The following is a 22,470-nucleotide window of genomic DNA, read 5'->3' on the forward strand; positions in this document are numbered from 1 at the left end:
TTGTAATAGGGTTAATAAGAAGTAAAGATTTAATGATAGGTGAAAAATTGAAGTGAGGCAATGTTGCTAGGAACTCACAAGTCAGTGTGTGAGATGAGGCCAAAATGAAATCTGAAGCCCTGAGTCACCTTTCGTGATGGTGCCAGGTAATTTTGCTGCTATTGTGGAGCTCAGGGCAGACAAGAGGGCTGTACAATTTCCAACCCTGTTCCATATATAAAAAACATATTTTTCCTATCATGATGGATGGCACATAGATAATCTGGGGACCCTGCCTTTCCAATGACACTGATCATGCTGTGTACCCTGTGAAGTTACCATGCTATTTGACACCATGGAAGCCACATGGAAGAGTTTCCCAGCCATTAAATAAAAAACTAAAAAAAGTTCATTGGGAGCTGTGAGCTTAGCTTATCCCCAGCATGTATCTGGGATGTATCAGCACATATATGGGAGCTGTATCCTGAGCTTAGCCCCAGCATGGCCCCAGCCATCTGTGTGACCACATAAAGCTGGGCTGCAGATTTTCATTGTTTTATTTAACCTTATCTGCAGCACCTGCCTGCTCTTTCAGCTCTTCCCAACGGGACAGCCCACAATAAGGCTTGGAGCCTTCGGCAGTTCCTAGAGGAAGTTCCTTCTGGCAGCAGGATCTGCTTTGGGAGTTCCTCCTCTTCCAGACTCCCGCCTGGACCCTTGCACCATGGTCCCCAAACCCATTGCTGCTGGGGGCACAGCTGCCAAGGCCATGATGGTGCCATGGCACTGGGCCCCTGTTCCATAGTGACTCCTCACACCAGCCCTTCTCTCCGCAGGCCCCGAGTACCAGAAGCGGAAGCTGCTGCAGGAGATCATCGAGAACGCCGAGCACGCGGTCAACATGGAGGAGGAGGCGCCACGGCCCGAGGCTGCCCCACCGCCCCCCACGCCGCCCGAGAGCCCCCAGCTCCATGAGCAGGAGGAGCCGCGGCCCCGCACCAGCCCGGCGCCCAGCCCTGCCGCCACCCCTCCCGAGGCCAAGCGGGCCAAGGCGGCCCCCCGGCAGGACGGGGCCCTGCGGCCGGGCAGCTGGGCCGAGGCGGGCGGGCGGGCGGGCGATGGCAGCCCGGCACCCTCCGAGGGCGAGGGCCGGCCAGCCTCACGGGGCCGCGGCCGTGGCGCCGAGCAGATGGAGATCGGGCCGCTGCAGCGCATGGCGCGCGAGCCCGACGTCGAGCTCTTCAAGGGCTACCACAGCTACGCCGTGCGGACCTCGCCGGTCACCCCCGCCACGGACTATGAGGAGGAGCAGTTCCCCGAGAATGAGCCGCCCTCCCCGGAGCCCCGGGGGGAGCCCCAGCGCCGGGGGGGCACCCCTGGCCCGCCGCAGGGACGTGAGGAGAAGCCATCGGCTGCGGCGGAGGCCAAGCCGGAGCCGCCTCGGCCCAAGGAGCCGCAGCAGCGCCCCAGCCCTGAGCGCAGGGCCCTGGGCCGGGCCGAGCCTGCGGCCGACAGGAAGACTGAGGCGAGGACACCGGGCCGGACGGAGCCCAAGGCAGGGGCCAAGCGCGGCCCGGCCCAGGCGGCGGCAGTGGTGGCAGCACAGAAGGCGGAGGAGTGTGAAGAGGTGATGTGGGGCATCCCTGGGAGCCTCCTGGGAGCCATTTTGCCTTTCCTTTACTGTTCCCCATGAGGTCTGGCAGGACCCAGAGGGATGCAGACCCCCCTGGGCCTCCCTTTTCCTCCCCAGCACCCAGCAAGGCCTGTTAGAGCTGACAATGAGTGGGGAAACACCAGAGTACCCGAGCATGGGCATGAGCCAGCCCATGGCACTTCAGGGCCTGGGGCTGCAGTGGTGCCAAGTGGTGCCTGGAGGCTCTTTTTAGGATCCTAGAGCCCACTGGAGGAGTGTTGGCATCCCCATTTCCTGCCACCTTCCCAGCCTGCCCTGCCTGGATGCTTGCCCTGACATTCATAACCTTCCTGTTTTGACCTCCTCTCTTTACCTGGGCAGATATGCTTTCAGACAAGTCATATTTCAAAATTTGTGCAAAAGCAGGCTTCTTCCAAATAATTTTATCCACTTTTCTCACCTTCTTTTCCCACCCCATTACCAACCAACTTGGATGTGAAAGCTGGGGGAAAAAAAACAGGAAGAGCTCAAGTGTGTTTCTCTTTTACCCATTACTTTTTTTGCTATAGGGGCACCTCATGAGCTGAACTGTGGTGTTGAATCACCAGCCAATTTCCCAGGTTTAAAATATAGTCACTGAAACTTAATTTTGCTCTTAGCAAATACAGCTGGAAACCCAGACATTTTATTAGCCCTCTGAGTCCCATCTTGCAGTCCTTTGGACATGAATGATTCCGATGTGACTTTAGAAAAGCACAGCTTGGAAATACTTTGGTCTGAAATTACAGCAATCTCACATGGTTTCATTTGTTGGGGTTTGGAAATAGATGATCTTCAAGGTCCCCTTCCAAACCAAAGCATTTTATGATTCTATGATATTAAAAATGACAAGTTTACAAACACAGGCAATGTGGATGCAGAAGGAAGTTGGGAGAAGCAGCCTGACATGGGATCAGGAGTTCATGTTCCTGTGGTCAGGGTCTCCTTTAATTTAGCTGCAAAAGAAGCCTGATTTAACATCCTTCAAATGAATTTGCAGGGAAGAAGTAGGAATAGGAGAGGATAAACATTCCACTAGTTTGAAATTCAGGCTGGTTGTTAAGTGCCAGATTTCAGTGCATTGGGAGGGGGTGATTGTGGCATTTTTGAGCAGCAGAATCAAGCTATGTCTTTCTGGAGCTGTGGTGTGTAATACTCTGTTTTGGGTTTTTCTTTCAGGGACCTAATACAATTGTGATCTGCATGGTCATCTTACTGAACATTGGTCTGGCCATCCTATTTGTACATTTTTTGACATGATGAGCCTCTTGAACAAGGTAAGAAGCAGAATGAGACTTTATCCTCAATTTATACGTGTCATTGGATGTTTTAAGGTTAATTCACTTTTCATAAATGCCATAAAATTATTGCATGAAATTATTTCATAATTTCATACATTTTCTCAAAATTAAGAACTGTGTGGGTGGGATACAGTCCCATCATATAGTTTTGCCTTCCCAGTACCTTGGGCATGTTTCATGGAGTGAGAATTCCATTGCAAGAGTGTGTGATGTTAAATTTGAAATTTGTTGACTGCAAATGCTTCAAGAAACACTTTAAATTTGCTGTTTCAACATGGCTGCTCCCAGGTAACTTGTGCATTACAGTATTTCTTGGCACTCAGACCAGCAAGATGCAAGAGCACATAAAAAATGTGAAACTGTGAAAACTGCAGCTCTAATTGCACCAGTACTAATTCTGCAGCAGTTAATTAATTGTTTTACTAAAGATAAATATGAATCAAGATGTCTGTAAGACTGGAGCTTGCTCAGGTCTTGCACTTGAATTGGGATAAGGGTTTACATTTGGATTGGTGGCAATAAAACCTTGTGAGGTTTCTCATGCCTGTGGTACTCCTACAGACAGGAAAGTGTCTGAGCTTGCACAGAACTTGTCTTGGGCTCAAATATTTCAAACCAAATCTGCCATCAAGGCTGAACCTGGACTGGACGTAACACAAGAGACACCTCTAAGCCCCTGTGAGGATATTGGGCTGCTTTCCCTGGACCTCCTGGGGGACAAATCTGCTCTGCTGGGCACTGCTTTCTGTCATGTTGTTGGTCTCACTCAGCCTGCACAGCTGGAAGCCTTGCAGGCAGCTGTGGTCATGTGTTGGTCATGTGTTTTGCTCTCCCTTGACTTTCCCATTTATCTGTGTCCGGGACAGGCGTCGCTGCTGGTGGAGACCTCAGACCTTGGCGGGGATTAAAGCTCAGCCACCTGGAAACACCTAAGAGGAGGACTTGAGATCCCAAGGTTGCACTGCAAACATCAACCTTAAATGAGAGTGTCTGAAGATCAATTCAGTTTCCTGCTCCCAGGCTGTGGCTGGCCTCTGCAATCTACCAAGGAAAACCAGGGTTTCTGCACTGTGGTCTCCTCTTCTTTGTATAAAATAGCAGTTGCCTTAAATTATTCTCACCAAAGCCATCAACTGTCCTGCCATGCCAGGGATGAGGGATTTATCTGTAGCTGTAGGAAAATGAGTGAGAAGGTCTCATATGTGCACACTGATGTGTTTTGTAACTCCCTTGGTTGACTCAGTGTCAGAGATTTTCCAAAGATTGTCATCCATGGCATGGAGATGAAGCAATCCAGCAAGCAGAATGACTCATGAGAGCCGCGCCGTGGCTCGGGGTGGACGGCGCTGCTCTCCGTGCTTGGCAGTCATCCAAAGGGATGAACAAAAAGTCTTTCCTTTCCCCTGTCACCTGGCATCATTTTCCATGTATGGAGGACTGAGAGGGGGAGCAAGTTGAAATTGGGCTTGTTGAAGTGTGACCCGAGTCCTGCCCATGGATGGGGCCGCAGGCTGGGGGGTGAGGGACTGGTGGATCCAAGGCTGTTGGTGCCTGTGGGGGTGCTCTGGATGGAGATGGGGCCTCTTTGGGGACCAGGCACCATCCAAGCACTCTCATGCCTCCAACAATGCTCTGCACAGAAGCAGCTTGCAGTGGGTGGCTTCCCACTGTAATGGGAAAGGCAGTAGGCGTGCTGAATTTGTCCCTTTACCCCTTTTTTTCTATGAAAATGTTGTGAGTTAAAATGAAAAGGAGGGTCTTGCTGAAAATGCCTCTGTACACCTGCAGGTTCCTCCCCTTGGTGTGCCAGGCTCTGGGGGGGTCCTGGCCTCTCATTGCACCCAACAAACACTTTCCAGCAGAGGATGCAGGGTGGCTATCGTGGAAGAGGTTACCTTATTCCTGAAAGAAAAAAGGTGCAGAGATATGAGTGACTGAAGTGTAATTGGGTGTTGGGCTCAGGAATATGCAGCAGCCAGGCTGTCAGCAGTGGCAGAGTACAGTGGGGCAGTGTAGCTGTTGCTCGTGTGTGCGAGGCTGAGAGGCCTGGGCGATTTGCACCCATTTTCCCAAAGCTGTGACGGGGAGTGAGCGACCTTTGGAAGGAGATTTTTCCACCATGATCTGCTCTGATCCTTAGCAGTGCGAGCTTAGAAAGTCGGCACAGATGAAGTTACAGTTTAGTGTGAGGCTGAGTGCTTGGACATGTTTTTTCCTTCTTTTAAGAGCAATGTGTATTTTCTATCCCTTTTTAAGATAATCAGAGATGTTATTTATAGTTGGTTGTGCACCTCTGTGTATCCTGAAGTCCCACAGCACAGGACTGGGTGGGAAAACTTTGTTGGACTGGAAAGAATGGGGAAATGATAGTTAAGGAAAAAAACAGATGCCCAGTCTGCTTCAAAGGTCAATCTGAAAGGATTTCAGAGACAGAGTGACAGACACACAGGGGTTTACACTCATTGGAGACATGGGGCAAAACCTACCTAATTTATCTACTCTAGTTATGGCATAAGAGAGTGAGAATAATTCAGTACTTTTCTTTGTGAACCAAGTCTATTTTTTAACCTTACTGAGCTCAGGAACATTGCCACAGTAGCAAATATGTGGTATTAAGTGTGGGAGAAGTGAATGTGATCCTTTCCTAAAAGCCATGTGGCTGTACCAGTCCTGAGAAAGCTGTGCAGCATCATCTACACTTCCACAGAGCATAGTTTAGTAGCAGTTTGCTTCTTTTCTTTTTTTTTTTCTTTCCTTAAATATAAGTGTATTGCAAACCCCAGGCTCTGCTGCCTTTAATGTTTTGTCTCCATTTGCTGGCATTCACTTGCCAACTCTGCAGTTTCAATATCCCAACTGCTTTTATTCACCACCAAGACAATTTCCATTGAGAGACCTGAGGGGCTTTTATTTATCACTAGGCACAAAAATGGATCTTTTTCAACAGTGCTAAGGTAATTCCTTGTCCCCCCCTATTTTTTATGCATGTGATATGCACTCAGTAATGTGCTTTCCTCCTAGTAACCTTCTGAGAAAAGTAGGTAGATTTGCTTTTATGTGACGTATAACTGTATCCATATTGCACTGAGATATGGATATATACACATAGAGAGAGAGCCCCTTAGGGATTTCATTTTCTTAGATGCAAAATACCAGATTTACCTCAAACTGCATGCTTTCAAAACTGACTAGGATTTTGTGTTATACTTTTCAGGTCTTACAAAGATGCAGATACCTTTCACTCTTCACACAAAAATACCTTCCTCACAGATTTTGTTAGCTGTTTACTACAATCTGTGTACTACTGTCCAGAGTTTTCTGTTGGTTGTTCTGCTGGATTATGTGCAATAATAAACAGTTATCTGCTCACTCTATCCATGTGGATTTTTGCAGGGGAATCTCCAAGTTTCTTTCCATGGTGACATATTCAGTCTAGTTTTAAAGCAGAGAGTAATGCAGAATTTCACTGGTGGCATCTGGATGCTTTTTAGCTTTTTCTTAATTATCTGTTTCAAAAATTTACATTTTTTAATTGATGGGGGATACTTAGCAAAGAGAGTTGTTTTCACTGAATGCTTTTAGGCAGCCTTTAAGGAGCCTGCAACTCTCTGAGCACACTCCATGTGCTCCCATGGTGCTGGCCTCTGGCAGGGCTTGCACAGGGCCAGGAGGGAAGGCAGCTCGCTGGCCCAGAGCCTGCCCAGGCCATGCAGATGGGTGCTGACCGCTCCCTTTGCTGCCTCCCGACCCCAGGGCTGCTGCCAGGCTCATTCTGAGCTGTGCAACGCTGGCTGCTCCCCCTGGCTTTGGGGAGGGGGGATTCCCCACTGCCTGTGCCCCAGCCTCTCACTCGGCCTCTGGAGACAGCCCGGGAGAGAGGAAAGCCAGGCACGAGGCAGAGGGAAATGGCAGCTGGGTGATTTATGGGGGAGGATGGATGAGCAGAGCCCAGCACCAGCCCAGGGCAGCAGGGCCCTGGGGCCTGAGGAATCCAGAGTAGCCAAAGCCTCCAATCCTTTTTCTATTTCTGGAGCGTCTCACATGAGCAAAGCCAGACTGTGCGGAGAGGCTGGGGGGACACAGGCTCAGCCTTCATGGGCTGGAGTGCTGCTTCTGTGGGTCTGAGGGGTCTCATGGCAGAAGATTTCATGCCCTAATAGAGACTGAAGGAGCTGGGTTTGATGAAATGATGGCTTTACTCTCCTCTGCTCTTGCTTTGCTTCTGGTATGGAAGGAACCATCTACACTCATTCATCAGTCAGGGGCAGCAGGGTAACTGGAGCCTTGTGCACCTCATAAATCTCAGGCTGATGAATGGAGCAGGTCCTTGGCTCATGTGTTGCAGAGGGAGTAGGGAGGGAGGTGGGTCTGCTGCTAAAGCAATGACACATTGCTTTAAAAGTGTTAATAAAGGCAGAATAAAAAGTCTGCAGCTTCCCCAGGGTAGGGGGGACAGTGCTGGGCTCTCTGCCTCAATAGCTCCTGGTTTCAGGGATAATGTCCCCACAGAGCCCAGCCAAATGTCCCCAAGGGCAGGCAGGGAGGTGTCTGATATGTGAGAAGCAGGCTAAAGGCACTGGCCTGATCCTGTGTCGAAGGGCAGGAGCCTTACCCTCCACTGGTGGGAGGGAAGGCGCAATCTGAGCCTCAGTGTCCTCTGACAGTGACCTGCCCAGGCATCCTGGGGACAGCCACACTGCACTCCACCATCCTTGTGGGGCATGGGGGCTCTCAGGAGCCACCCTCTCCTTTGGTCTTCATCTTTGCACAAGAGGAAGGGTCAGAGCTGGGGTGAAGGTGACCCTGACACTGAGAAGGTGCTGCAATGTGCAGAAGGGTTCCTGTGGCCCTCTCTGGCCCAGGAGCCAGGACTGGGTCTGGCTCCACACCACTGCCTTTGCTTCAGGACCCTTCTGGAGGAAGGTAGCTTGAGCCCCAGGAGCTCTAATACATCAGGGAACACACACCACCAGCAAGGGCATCCCATGCCCAGCTTGGGGCTGGCAGCAAGGGGCCTGTGGAACTCTCTCCTCTCCTGTTGGAAATGCTGGCAGTGCATAGCTGGAAAAAGTTGCTTTAAATTTACTTCCTCTGAGCAACCACCCACACTGTGCCCACAAGGACAGGATCAGCCAGCTTGGGAGCCCAGTGGGCCCTTGCTGAGGACCTCAAAACCATGTTAGTACCAGGACCACCCCAGGGCCTTCTCCTTGAGAGGGTAAAGTTTGTATAGGCTTCACAGCTTGTGTTTTCAGGCATTAATTCCCTATTGGCAGAACAGCCACTGGTGCACTCACAGCATCCCCTGTCTCTATAGAAACAGCACACTCAGAGCCCAATTCATAGGGTGGTTATTAAAGAAAATTCATCAGTTATAAAGCACAAATTGTCCTTATCACTTCTGCCCATCACCCATGGCACAGGGAGCTGTGGTGTTGCCATCAGGTTCCCTCCCTCAGGCAGTATCTGGGAAAGCACCCTGGATTTGGGGCACTGACAATGCCCTTCCATTGAAGCCTCCATTGAGACCCTGGCAGGACAGAAATGTGTAGGGCTGGCTAACTTCTAAACTGAGGGTATTTTAGTAAATTAAAGTCAGTCCCACAGGACAGCTTTGATCCACTATGTGGCCCAGGGCAGTTTTGGAACTCAGAACTTGAGTTGAAGAGTCCTGAGGAGCAACCCCCAAGTGAGTGCAAGCCTGGAGGCAGCACTGGCCCAAGAGCTCTCCAGAAGCCTTGGGAAACAGGAATTGCAAAATAAACAAGTAACTGTGAGTGATTACATTAATATTGCTGGAGGACTATCTCCAGGTTTTATTAGCAGCTCTTTAATTGTGATCTGCTTGAACTAATTAGTTCAAAGAAGCAGCTGGGGCCAGACCACATTGAAAAAGGGCTGCATCCAAATCTTTCCCTAATGTGTGGTCCACCTTTTCTTGTGGCTCTTAAAAATGTAAGCAATTGCTCAGCATCCTTTTTGGTGACCTGAATATTATTCATTTAAAGGTGCCACAATTTTATCTTAGAAACATGGTGGGGTACCACAGAGTGGAAGCCTGTTCTGATTGCAGGGAGGTGCTGGATGCCCTCATGGTCTTTACATCTCTTTTTTTAGGGGACTGCTGGTATTTTGTTGGTTGCCCTTTTATTTGGCCCCAGAGCAGGCTGGCTTTCAGAATGCTGGGCAGCATCATAGGTGAGTAGCTCTCCCAAAACACCACCTGCACAGGCTGGCATAGATGCCCTATTTCCCCAATTTCCCACCACCCAAATCTAGAGACAAAGTAGGAAGACAACCTGATAGGAGCTTGAACAACAGATTTTGGTAAATTACTTAAGCTGGTGTGTTTTGCCAGGGTAAATAACCCTTGCTGGGGTCCCATCCATGCCCTGCATACAGGCAATCACTGTCTGGCCTCCATCACTGGCACCAGCCAAATTCAGGTAAATGTGCTGGATGTTGTGTCTCCTAAACTGAATAAATGCCAGGAGCTGGAGCCAACCTATGGCTCCTCAGGCACAGAAACCTCACTCACCACTGCCATCAGCTCTTCCCCAAGCCTCTGTCACCTCCACCCCCCTCTCTGCACTGCTCACAAATTCTTCCCCTCACCCCAGGGTGCTGCAGCACTGCCAGATCCCTCCTCTCCTGCCAGGGACTTATTTGTTTGTAATTGAAGAAACCAGATGGTGTTTTACCAGGTTAACAACCCCTGAAAGGGCAGGGGTTAGAAATAATGAGCTTTAATTAGGAGAGTAGCAGGTTAGATCATGTTGAGTTGCACTTCAATGCAATAAATTACTTAGGAGCAATAGATTCTTTATTTGCTGGCATGTTTATAAACTCACAGCCCACACTCATGCTGTTGAGACAAATAAATGCTGAGGGTAAAATACAGCTTGAGGTTTTACAAGCAGTGTCAGATGTTGCAAGGCACAAGGTAATGCAGGCTGAAGCTTCAAGGGAGCTCTCTGATTTCTTATAAGGAATTAAGGTTTTTATTCAGACCCTGAATATCCAAAGGAAGTTACTGTGATGAGTTATTTATTTTAATTCCTTTCTGCTAGTGATTAATTTCCCAGCAGAATGCATCTCTCAAGCAGCATCTCTTTAGCAAGATGAGTGGTGACCTTCTGCCTCCACTTCCACCCAAAAGTCTCTCAGCTCCTCCTAAAGTGTCAGAATACATGTAGGGGGAATGACCAGGAATTCATTCCTCATCTAAGAGTTTAATGCTCTGCTGCACTTGTTGGAGATCTCGTGGTTCCAGGAGAATTTATCTGCCAATTACATCTCAAAAAATAATACAGGGTCATGTAGTACTTGGCAGCTAAGAGCAGAAAAGGGAGTTGAGAACCAGGTTTTAATTGAATCTCAAGTATGCTGAACAAATATTTCAGAACTTTCAATTAGCTGTTGGCCTGAGGCTGAAATTGAATTAAGAAAATAATGCTTTTAGGGAGTCTCCATCTGTGGGGAGATGCAGAAAGGGGGAGAGTGAAGATAGGAAATGTGATGAGGAGGTGGAAAACATCCTGCTGGAGACACTTCAGAATTCACTGCTCCTTGTGCTTGCAGAGACCAAGGCTGTCCAAGTGCACAGCCCATGGCTGAGAAGTGCCTTAGGTCAGGATGCAGGTGGGTTTCCAAGCTCTGGCAGTAAATCCTCTTCCCACATCCAGCTCCCTGCACTCACAGCTTCAGGCTGGGGGGCTGAAGGACACAGGACAGTCCATCCCCAAGAAGATGCTGCCTGTGCTCAAGGTCCCAAGGAGGCACCAGCAGACACTCAGGGATCCCCTTCCCCTTGCTCCACCTTACCCTGGCCCTTACTGCTCTGCCTTGTCTGCACATGCTTTTGTCAATGGCTTCTTCTGAGCTGCTAAGGAAAAATCTCTTCTAAGGGGGGGGGAATAGTCTGTACTATAAAAAAGATTGTCACAAGCAAATCCTCACGTTAGCAAAAACTCCATTTTCTTCAAGAAGTAAATCCCAAATCTCTGTGCAAAACTTTCTTAACAACAATAAATAGGAACTCTGTTCCTAAATTCACATTATACAATATACACAAAACAGTGCAAAATAGCATGAATCCTTACATTCCAAATGCACTAGGTTTAAAATAATGGCAAAAAGACAATTATCATTCCCTCATCCTATATCTAAATATAAAGGGGCAAAATAAATATCTACATTCTAAATCTAATATCTATAGTCTATATCTAAATGTCTACATCTAAATAAATAGGGGCAACATAGATGGTTTAATAACATGCAATATAATAATCATACATGCAAAACCTCCCTACACACAAAAAATCTGGTCCTGGACAGTCCCAACACACTGAGGGGACTTGAGGTCTTGTGCTGACTCACCCAGTGAAGCGATTTCCTGTAGATGTAGAATGGTTAATTAACATCTTGTGCCTTTGAAAATACCATGCACACATTTTCCTGAATGGATGCAAAATTTTAGGCTCTTTTAACACTATAATTTGGTGAAAGCCAGTGTTGACTAGTGAGGCTGCACTGGCTGTTAAAGTAGTACTTCACAGTTACTTGAGGTTTACTGGTGGCAGACACTTGTTTTATTTGGCAAGAGCCCTAGGGTTTGGCTCATGTGCAGTCTTTTTGATTTTACTCATAGTCCAGATAGTCTCTTGCAAGTCTGGGGCAAGTGTCCTTAGATTGGTCTCCTGGATGCTGCAGGGTATGAATATCTACTTTGCTTACAAGACAACAGCAGCAATAAACATTTGTGTCACTAATCACAAAACACCTAATGGACTTCACAAGCTCTTCCCAGGAAATAAGAGAATTTCTACACCTGCCATTGAAATGCACCTGTAGCTGGGGTAGAGAGCAGCACTGCTCTGTGCTAATGACTACACCACACTGGGGCTTACAGGACAACAGTACAGTTTCCATCTGAAACAACCAGAGGAATTTGGACAGGAAAGGTAAAGTTATCCAAAAGAAACTCAGACCACAGTGATGGAAGTACTTCTGTTACATTAGGGAACACTCATTATTAGTTTGGTCATTATTAGTTTGTTCATTGTAGCAAATCCATCTGGTCTGGACCTTGGTTTCTGTGCTACCAGCACTGCAGTGTTTCCAGAAACATGACACAAGTCTCATGACACCCAGCTTTGGTTATTCCTACTGCAGGAGTCTCCCCCTGAGAGTCCCTTTACAGCCAATGGCCTCATACCTTGGAGGCATTTATCTCCTCTGTAGGGAGGTGTATTCCTCACAGGAGAGCTTGAGATGAGAGGAGACACATGAAAGTGCCTAATTGTTCCCATTAACTTCAGAAGGACTCCAGAGGAGCAGCTTCCATGGGGTGTCAGTTTGGGTAGGAGAGACTCACTCGAACAAAGAGGTGTATTTTTTCACTCTAACAAAGAGGTGTATTTTTTCCTTGAATGCCCTTCTGTTCCTGGGATTCCTTTCAATGCTTTGGCCCAGCTCAGCACTTGCATGTAACACAAAATGGGGTGGCACTGCTATATTTAATAACAGATGCTTTAGAGATGCTAAATATTGACACGTGCCTAACACTTCACCAAACAAGAATAAATCAGCGCTAAGGAAAAGCAAATTAATTTGCTTTTAACAATATGTTGTTAAATGCCCTGAAGAAGTCTTGAATGAAGCTTGCTGCAATGCCAAAGCCATTCCTCTTGGCACTGTCCCAGCACAGTGCATACAGCCACACAGCTCCCACTGCCTGCATTGTTTCAGGCTCACAGGATTTGTTTATTCTTCTTTGCAGGTGCAGGGAGCCTGCTCAGATCCTCCTGCTCGGTGAGGTTGTGCTCAGAGCTGTCATGGGAACCATCCTTCACAGCACTGTAGTACACCGGGGTGGTGCACGGGGCAGGCTGCTCAGCACTCTTCTCCTGGCACTTGTAGAGCTTCCTAAAGGCAGCCCTGAACTTCTGTGACATGAGGTTGTAGATGATGGGGTTGATGGCGCTGTTCAGGTAGATGCACAGGCGGCAGAAGAGGAGGAACCAGGTGTTGAGGTACGGAGGGTCCACGAAGGAGTTCACCACCACCAGCGTGCGGTAGGGCAGCCACAGCACGGCAAAGAGGGCCACCACCACCGCCAGCATCTTGGTCACCTTGGTGGGGGACATGCAAAAAGACAAACAGCCAGATGGGGCTAAATCTCCAGCAGAACTTTCCCTCCAGCAGCACTTTCCCACCAGGAGCACTGGTGCAGACAGCTGGTTTCTCTCTCTAAGCATTTAAAAGAAACACACAAGCCATTGGCCTATTTCTCACTTTTTTCTCTCCATTTTAATCAGGGAATAATCTTGCATAAATAAAACCAGAAATGATAGGTTTTCATCTACCATTGAAGAGCCTCTAAATCTCTTCAGAAAAATTATTCACCGTCCTGGAAACAGGCTGGGATAACCATAGGAATGTCTGTACCAGAAAGAAAATTTGAAAATTGTACATAACAGTAAATGAATGGGGAAAATACTTGTCTAAAGGTGGGGACCTTGGTTTTAGGGGTGCCATGGGATACACTTCATCTCCATCCCTAGGGTTTCCTGGTTTCCTACACCACCTATATTGCTCCAGGGAATAGGCTCCTGGTACAGAGCAACCCTGAAAGCAGAGGAGGCTGTTAGGAATCTTATATTACTTGTGCTGGTATAGGGCTTAGTTAGCTACTTACCATGGGTTACTTTAATTTTCAGCACACTGGAGGAGTACTACATCATCATATTGGGAACAAAAAGAAACTGAGAACTCAGAAGTGAGCAATAACTGCCCTCAGCTCAGCATAAGCTTGTTTAGGAAATTGGGGTTTTGCACAGAAACACCAGTCATCCTAGTAATTTCAACAGCTGTTTCTGCAACAATCTGCTAAGTGACAATCTTCCTCAAATGAATTACTTACAAAATACACACATCCCCACAGAAGAAAATATGACTAAACACTGATGCCATATGCATATCTAGGCAGTGGTGTTTCAAACGTCAGAAGGGAAGTTGTGCAATAATCCAGTTCTTAGTATGGACATAAGCACTGGGATCACATTTAGAGTCTCTCAGCTTTTCTTGGGGTGCTTTTTTACTTCATCAAAAGAAACCATGCCTTTCTGTTATGCCGTGAGTAGGACCTGGGAGTTATTGCTTGTGGCAACAAAACTTTTCCTCGAAGAAAGGAACTGCTACCAAGCTGTGGCTGAAATAGAAGGGTTTGCTGGGTGTGGTTTAATGGAAATGTGAGGATCTCAGAGTGATACAGTGAGTGCTGAGGCTGTTGCTAAGACTGAGGCTTGTTTGCTGCCACAGTTTGTTGCCTTTTGGGAAAGATATGAGAAGAGAAAGTACAAGTGGTGTCTCACAAAGCTCTGTTCAGCCTCTGCCCCTGTCCTGGAAGCCACAGATGCTTCTCCCCAGCCAGTATCCTCCCTCCTTGCTCCTGCTCCATCATTCTGAGTTGTACATCCTTTTTTAGGAATCCCACTCCCTCTAGTGGTCCCTCTCCGGAAGGAAAAATGAGGACTTGAAAGTGTTCGTTGAAGTGATAAATACAGCAAAGCTCACACCTTGTGTTGTCCTGCTCAGGATTTAGGTGCTTTTGAAGCCCCAGTGAGAGAACAGCAGCATCTTCATACCCCAAAAGCAGTGCAGTTTTAGGGCTGCACTGTGTAGGAGCACAGCCACAGAAAATCTCCCTCAGCCATCCAGGCAGGGGAGAAAATGGGCACCTCTGAGAGAGCCCCTTTGGGACCTTTCCCAGGGAACTCTGGGCATGGGGCCTGGAAGAGCCAGTTCCCCTATAAAGAGAGGCCAGGGGAGAAATGCTGATGTGAGTGCCTGTCCTCTGTTCAGAGGCACCTCCAGGGCTACACACACACCCCAACTGGAAGCCCTGGAAAACTGCTTTACAGTTTAAAAAACTTAGTGCCATCTTTACTCCTTATGATGGCAGCACTGTGATGTCAGGCCATTCAGGGGAAGTCTTTGCATGCTAGGATATTTTGGGAGGTAATGACAATCTCCAGTAAACTCCTGGTGTAACAGTGAAGAGAGCACAAGAGATTTCCAGGAGATGGAATGCCTCAGCAGCCACTTGTGCCCCTCCATGGCACAGCACTGCAGGGGGAGCAGCACAGCCCCTCCAGCAGCTGCTCTAGGAGAAATCCATCAACCAGTGGAGAGCCCTCGCTGCCAAACACCCTGCCCAAGGCTCCTGCAGCAGCCAGTGGTCATGGGAGAGCAGGCAAATGCTTTTGAAGAAGTCAGCACTTGCTTTAAACCTTTCAGAAAAAAAAGGAAAGAAAATCTGGACTGGAAAGACTTAGATGTTCATGAAGGAACACACGCTCTCTGAGCTGTTTGCTTCCCCTCTGTGACCCTGATTCATCTCTCCTGGGGAATGAAGGCTCCTGGGCAAGGCAGGCAACAAGTTACTGAGCTGGAAACAGGAGAGGTTGAAGTCTACTTTGGGCTATCTGGAAAACACAACAGAGCTGGTGATTTCAAGGACTCAAGCCAAACTCCCAGATTTAACCCTTTCCTTTAAAAGGAAAGCTGAATGGGCCCTGCCTATTCAGAATGGGACTGTCCCATGTCTGACCTGTCCAAAGGGATGGGACACAAGGCTGAGATTGTCCATGTGAACAGAGCAGTGAGGACAGAAGGAAGTGGGAGGAGAGGACATGGGGAGACAGCAAGCAGCTGAGAGACACAGGGATCACCAAAATGCAAGCACACCATTGTGACACCGAGGTGCCTCACACTAGCTGGGGGGCTGCAGCCAGGACTCCAAGGGAAGACAGCTCTCCCTTCTCTTTACTCCTTTAAATCTGAGCTCACCTGCACAGGACACTGTGAGAGGTGACCCAGCCCTCTCCTCCTCGGGCAGGCAATCATAATTAATTAGCCAGCAGAAGTGCCTGCACTCCTGCCCCTCCGACTGAAGCCCCATCCTACTCTACCAAGCCCAACCAAACCAGGGCGAGCCCATCTCTGCTGCCAGACCCCAGCTGGGCTTGAGGGGCTCCTTTGCAGCAAACCAACCCTCCCCATTCCCTCCCCCAAGGCAAACAAAGCACCGTGGCACCTCTCTGCCTGCCAGAATGCCCCTCAAAGCCCTGAGCCCGGCACACCCAGCCAGCGGGAGCCCCTACCTGCCTGCGGGAGCTCAGGGCGCCCCTGGTGCCCCGGCAGGAGAGCCGGAGGGAGCTGCCCTGGGGCACGGAGCCCAGGAAGGAACGCGGCTGCTGCTGCTGCTGCTGCTGCGGGGCGCCGGGCAGGGGGCTCACGAACAGGATGCGGGCGATGAGGCCGTAGAGGACAGTCGCCAGTCCCAGCGGGATGACATAGAAGACGGCGAAATCCAAGAAGTAAATGGGCATGTAAAGGCTTCTGGAGACCCGGTAGCCGCAGATGACCTGCGCCCCGTCCGAGAAGGTGACCTGGGTGGTGTCCACCAGGAAGAACCACATGAGGCAATAGAGGGAGGTGAAGAGCCACAGCGAGGCGATGATGCGGCGGGCGCGGGACACGGTGCACAGGAGCTGCGCCTTGATGGCGTGGCAGATGGCGATGTACCGCTCCACCGTGAAGGCGGCGATGGACCAGGCGGAGATGTTGATGCCCAGGTACTGCAAGTAGGTGATGCAGAGGCAGCCGGCGTAGCCGTACACCCAAGAAGCCACCACTTCGGAGATGTTGGGCAGCCCGGCCGCCAGCAGCACGATGAGGTCGGCCACGGCCAGGCTCACCAGGTAGCAATTGGTGGGGGTCACCATGTGCTTGGTGCGCAGCACCACCAGCACCACCATGGCGTTGCCCGCGATGCCCACGCCGCAGATGAGCAGCACCAGCAGGATGGTGACCACCTGCAGCTCCAGGGGCTGCCGGGGCATCCTGCCCAGGCTCTGGTTGCCGCTGGCCGAGCCGTTCTCCATCGCGCCTGCAGCCACGGCGGAGCCCCGCGCACCCTGCGGCGGCAGCGGGGAGCCGGGGCTGCCCCGAGCCCCCTCCCCGCCTGCCCGCCCACCCCGGCTCCTCCCTCCCCTTTTTCTTTCCACGATTCACCCCAGGTCTTGCAGCCTCCCTGCTCCTTGCATCCCCCTCTCCTGCGAAATGTCCTCCCGGAGTGGCAGGGAGCGGCTCCCCGGCACTCTCCAGCCGGGACTGTCCGGACCCGCCCGGCTCCCGGGGCTGCCCAGCGCTCCCCTCAGCCGCCGGGACCCCCGGGGAGAACCAGCGCTCCCCCAGGACAGCCCGCAGCCCCCCAGGGCTCCCTCGGTGCCCGGGACCCCGCATCGCCTCCCGCCCGCATCCCGCGCCCGCCGGGTCCCAGCGCACCCGGAGCCGGAGCCGGAGGAGGAGGAGGAGGAGGAAAGGAGCCCGGGCAGGGGATGGGAGAGCAGGTGAGAGAGCCCAGGATGGGGAGGAGTAGAGGCTGAAAGCTGCCCAGCAGTGATAGGGTCCCGGACTGCGAGTGCCTTTGTCCCCCGCCGAGGCTTTGCTGTCCCCCAGTGTTCGCAAGGGTCCCAGGACGAGGGAAGAGACGAGAATGTTGACTCCATGTTTCAGAAGGCTTGATTTATTATTTTATGATATATAGTATATTAAAACTATACTAAAAGAATAGAAGAAAGGATTTCATCAGAAGGCTGGCTAAGAATAGAAAAAGAAAGAAAGATAACAAAAGCTTGTGTCTCGGTGTCTCGGACAGAGAGTCCGAGCCAGCTGGACTGTGATTGGCCATTAATTAGAAACAACCGCATGAGACCAATCACAGATGAACCTGTTGCATTCCACAGCAGCAGATAACCATTGTTTACGTTTTGTTCTTGAAGCCTCTCAGCTTCTCAGGAGAAAAACCCTAAGGAAAGGATTTTTCAGAAAATGTGTCTGTGACAGCCCAGGGCAAGTGGAGCTGAGGGTGAGGAATCCTTTATTTCTCATCCTCAGGAGGGTGGGGCAGAGATGCCAGCGATATCCACGGCCTTTCCCGTTTGCCTGGAGCTGGGGCAGAGGAATGGCACCCCTGAACATGGGGTAGTGACCTCCTTGTGCTGTCTTTCCTGTAGCCATCCCTGTCCCATGTCGCTGTGATATTTTCTGAAAAATCCCTTTGCCGGGATTTTTCTCCTGAGAAGCTGAGAGGCCTCAGAAATGAAATGTAAACAATGATTATCTGCTGCTGTGGAATGCAACAGGTGCATCTGTGATTGGGCTCATGTGGTTGTTTTTAATTAATGGCCAATCACAGTCCAGCTGTCTTGGACTCTCTGTTCAGTCACAAGATTTTATTATCATTCCATTCTATTCCTTGCTAGCCTTCTGATGAAATCCTTTCTTCTATTCTTTTAGTATAGTTATAATAGATAATTTTCTTTTAATATAATATATATCATAAAATAATAAATCAGTCTTCTGAATCATGGAGTCAAGATTCTCATCTCTTCCCTCATCCTGGGACCCCTGCAAACACCACCACAGTCCCAAACAAGCACAATGTCACCTCTGAGGGAGAAGGCTTAACCAGTCCTGGACTGGGGGATTCCAAATCTTTCCAGCAATGAGGCTGGGATGTCTGGTATCTCCCTGCTGGTCAGGCTAGGAGATCCAGTGTCTCCCTGATGGTCAGCAGGAGACACAATTTGCTGCCAGCTGCGTGCTTGCTCCTGACATCTCCGCAATCTGTCAGAAAATGCATTTTCAAATTGAAAGAGCAGTTGTGCTAAGGGGCCCCTAACTGGTGGAGTGGAGGAAAGGACAAGGGGAGAACTCCCTTTTTTATTAAATAATTTCAATTAAAGGCAGAAGTGTGCTGTTAATCCCAGACACTGAGGTGCATATCCCAAGTGTGAAGGATCATTCTGATGCTGAGGGATTCAAGTCCAGCATTTCACAGGCAAATTTTTAAACCTGGGCAGATAAAATGCCTTTTGTCTGAGCCCAAGGAGCAGCACTCTGCCCCCAGACTTTCACTTGCTTTGGCAAATAGCATTTTCCCCTTTGCTTTGGGAAACTTTGTGCTGCTCCGTGGCAGACAACAATCCATGTAGGCTTTCACTACTTCCCACGATATTTCATTCACATTTGGGTCAGTTTTAAAGGACAATTATTCTCTTCCTCTCTTTCAAATTGGTTTCCTTAGGGCTCCACTGGCAGCCTGCACCAGGTTCTCTGTGTCCCAGCAGCCTCACACCCCTGACACCTGCTATGGCCCCAGGTTTGGGGGATGGCAGCTCCTGTCCCTCACTGCCCTTCTGTGGGAAGGACTGGCAGTGTGGGCACGAGTGTTTGCTCACATAAGCCAAGGGGTTTTCTATTTTGGTGCTCTGGAGTGACTCAAAACCAGACACAATTGCAGCACTTCATCCACTGCTGCTGTCTCACGGTATTGCTGCACATCCTCAGGATGTGGACTGTGTGTGGAGGAGGAGGAGAAGGGACAAATCTGGCTCAAATGTCCTGAGAGGGGGGTTGGGGTTCATTTTCTTCCTCAAACCCGTTCCAGGAATTGGCTTTGTGGGATCAGGAAACAAAATCAAGACAGACTCCTACAAGTACTGGGAACAGCTTTGTTTTGGTCCAGACCTGGAACACTGTGCAGGATAATTGCAGGTAATTATTTCCCTGGCTGCTTTGCTCTGTGGCACAGACAATCCAGCAGTTATTAGTGCAGATAACAACAGCATTTACAAAAAGCCCCCCACTGCAGCAGCTCCTCCTGCCTGTCCCTGAGCTGCTCTGTGTCCATCCCCAGGCTGGGGCTGGGCTGGGGGAATGTGTGGCTGCACTCACTGGGGGGTTCTGTTGTCCAAACTGTGAGGCTTGCTGTGATGACTGGTTAATATTCCCTTTACAGATTCCTTCAGTAACTGTGATGTTCAGGATGTGACTGAGGCTTGTATTTAAGAGGCTACCCAGCTTGACACTAACAAAAATATTTTCTTCCAGCTTGACTTAAATGTAAACGTTTTGATGGCCAAAGACATTGATTTTTTTTAACTAAAATTCCATGTTTTGTTCTATTAGCACGCATCAGCATTTCCTTCTCTGCTGGCATCAGCTGGCACCAGCATCCTTTATGAATACCTGCCACCACCCATTCTCTGAAACATCAGCAAAGAGAAATCTTCATTTTCCTGAGGTCCCCAAATGGGAATGGCCATGTCACTGGGGCTGTTGTTGGAAAGGGGTGTTTGTGCATCTCCATGGCCAGGTGAGCAGCACTGTGCCCCTGCTGGGTGCTCAGGCAGTTCAGCACTGCCTCCAGGATGTCCATGAAATCTTCTTGCAGCTCATCCCTCTCACACAGCTTCACTGGGCAGCTCCCTTAGTCCTATGAACAGAAAAGAACTCTCAGGCTTGATATATTAAATAAACAAAGCTAAAAGAAAGTGATCCTCCTACTTAAATCTGTGAAAAACTTGTTTCTGTTCCCTTGGGCTTCATTGCTACAAATATTAAACCCATAAAACTTTTGCTGCTGGAGCTGGGGCACAAAGGTGGCAGTGTCCATGTGGTGCCAGTGAATGTGGAGAAGTGCAATTACAGAAACCACAAGTGGTTTTGAGACACTGCTGACAGGGTTTAGGGCCCTAGGCAGTGGCCAAATTTTGAGTTGTGAGTGATGGTTGGGAAGTGCTGGACCAGGCAGGAAGGTGCTGGTGGCTCTGCTGAGCAGCTGAGGATGACAAGTGCCAATGGAGATGGGGAATGACAAAAGCAGCAGGGATTGTTCGATCAGAAAGACAAAGGAGAGAGAAGTTCTGTCAAAATCACCTTCACTGTTTCAAAGTCACAGGCAATAAGTAAATTGCTTTGGGGTTTTCTGGGTTATTTCCCCCAGAGATCAAGCAAAAAAGGCAGCTGTCAAGGAATTAAACGATGCAAAATTGATCTGGGTTTGTACTTCATGAACACAAAAATGTGAAAAAAAATAAAATAAAATCAAAACCCTGGTGGTTTTTTACTGGTTTCTGTGAACAGCCCTAGAGGGAGCAGCTCACAGACCTGGTGGCATCACAGCAATGTGGAAGGGAACAGCTTTATGGAAAATGCTGAAGACTGAAAGAATGGAAAACAATCGAGAGGGAGGCAGTGGTGTGGATTTCTGTGGGTGAAACCATTCCAGGTTTGAAGATGAGAATATCTTCAGGCTCTTCTCTCAGGTCCCAGCACAGGCAGCATTTCCTGGGGGCAGTGGGTGCCTGATGGACCTGGTGGTGCCAGGAGCTCCAACCTCTCATTGTAACATGGAGCCTGGGGAAGAGCTGTGCCAGGGAAAGGATGGTTCCCCATGCTCACATGAGGCCAGGGGTTCATTACCACAGGCTGCACAGGCAGCCCTGTGGGTCATCTCAGGATCCTCTCTTCCCTGTCTCACTGGCAGAGTTTCCTCCTGGCTTCTGGGTACCTTCCTCTCTAGTTTGAATAATCTCTTTTAAAGATCTGTTGCTATTCAATCTGTGATGCACTGTGTCTTAAAATTGCCTTCAGGACACAAAGGAACTGGTGATTTTTCTTCAGCTAATAACTGTAATCTGAGATTTTAAAGAAAGTCAAGTGAGGCCTTTTCACAAACAGGAAAATTATCCCTTCACCCTTCCCCTGCTTCCTTGCTGTGTTTGCAGCCTGAGACCTCAAGGAAAAAGCCTCTCACTGCCCCAGAGTTATCAAACAGATGAAAACAGATATTGCAAATGAGGGGCTTGGCCAAGGCCAGCCATTCACAAGCCTTTCATTTCTGAGTACAGTTTATTTGTGAGCTGTCCCTACTAACATTTTAATAAGTACATCCTTCAAACTCTGCTCCAGGTGGCTCCTGGAAGGGCTGAGCAGCCTGAATAGTAAAAAAAAGAAAAATTTGATAAGTCAGTGAACCAAACCACAAGTGTGCATGGGACACAGTGTATTTTTTACAAAGCCTGTGAAAACAAACATTGTCATCCCAGGGGATTCCCCACCCTGTGTCACCAGCAGTGCTGCCCTGAGCTGGCTGTGGGAGCCTGGAAGTGCCCAGGAGAATGGGCCCAAAGGGTCCCTTGCCCTCCCACTGAGCCCAACATCCAGGGATGGCATCACCTGCACAGCCCATGGCCCTGCAGCACCTGGGCATCAGCCACAGCAGCAGGTCAGGGCTCACAGCATCAGGTCAGGGCTCACAGCAGCAGGTCAGGGCTCACAGCTCTTGCTGTCACCAATGAACTCTGCCACCTGCTCCAGTGTGCTCAATCCTCCAGGAAATCTGCCTGGATAAGCAACAAGAGAGCAGCAGGTGAAAGTGTTGGCTTCCAGGGCAGCACAAAGCACTGGGAGCTCCACTCTTTCTGGAGTCTTGGTGTCTGTAAGAGGAAACTGTGGTTTGGGCAGCCAAAGCTGAGCCCTTGCCAGAACCAGCAAGGCTTGGAGGTGTGCTGTGAAAATGACACATCCTCTGATGTGCTTTGGGGCACTGTCTGTGACACATCCCACCTCAATCTCCCATCCCAGCATGCAGGGGAGGATGTG

At 49.5% G+C, this 22,470-nt stretch overlaps 2 protein-coding genes across 2 annotated transcripts in view; one reads left to right on the plus strand and one right to left on the minus strand.

Moving 5' to 3' along the window:
* Positions 1–6,326, plus strand: part of JPH2 (junctophilin 2) — a 31,618-nt gene extending 25,292 nt beyond the window's left edge. The window contains exons 4-6 of the mRNA XM_071446825.1: positions 816–1,606; positions 2,831–2,928; positions 3,819–6,326. Of these exons, the coding sequence (XP_071302926.1) occupies positions 816–1,606; positions 2,831–2,911 (872 nt within the window). The 3' untranslated portion in view covers positions 2,912–2,928; positions 3,819–6,326. The remainder of the gene's footprint in view (positions 1–815; positions 1,607–2,830; positions 2,929–3,818) is intronic.
* Positions 6,327–9,753: 3,427 nt separating this feature from the next.
* LOC139599522 (thyrotropin-releasing hormone receptor-like) lies at positions 9,754–16,901 on the minus strand. Its single transcript, XM_071446828.1, has 2 exons — positions 16,119–16,901; positions 9,754–13,085 (listed from the first exon to the last, which is right to left on the minus strand). The coding sequence occupies exons 1-2, from the start codon at positions 16,899–16,901 to the stop codon at positions 12,705–12,707; spliced, it is 1,164 nt and encodes a 387-aa protein (XP_071302929.1). The 3' UTR covers positions 9,754–12,704.
* Between the last annotated feature and the right edge of the window lie 5,569 nt (positions 16,902–22,470).

The sequence above is a fragment of the Agelaius tricolor genome, unplaced genomic scaffold (genome assembly GCF_023055355.1).
Source record: "Agelaius tricolor isolate 1412-34295 unplaced genomic scaffold, bAgeTri1.0.p SCAF_23, whole genome shotgun sequence".
NCBI classification, from domain to species: Eukaryota; Metazoa; Chordata; class Aves; order Passeriformes; family Icteridae; genus Agelaius; species Agelaius tricolor.

Bases quoted from the DNA above. Each gene is read 5' to 3' on its own strand.
- LOC139599522 (XM_071446828.1), bottom strand. From the start codon at position 16,901: ATGGAGAACGGCTCGGCCAGCGGCAACCAGAGCCTGGGCAGGATGCCC. The intron at 13,086-16,118 runs GTAGGGGCTCCC...TCCCCCACCAAG, and splicing joins CCCTGAGCTCCCGCAGGCAG to GTGACCAAGATGCTGGCGGT.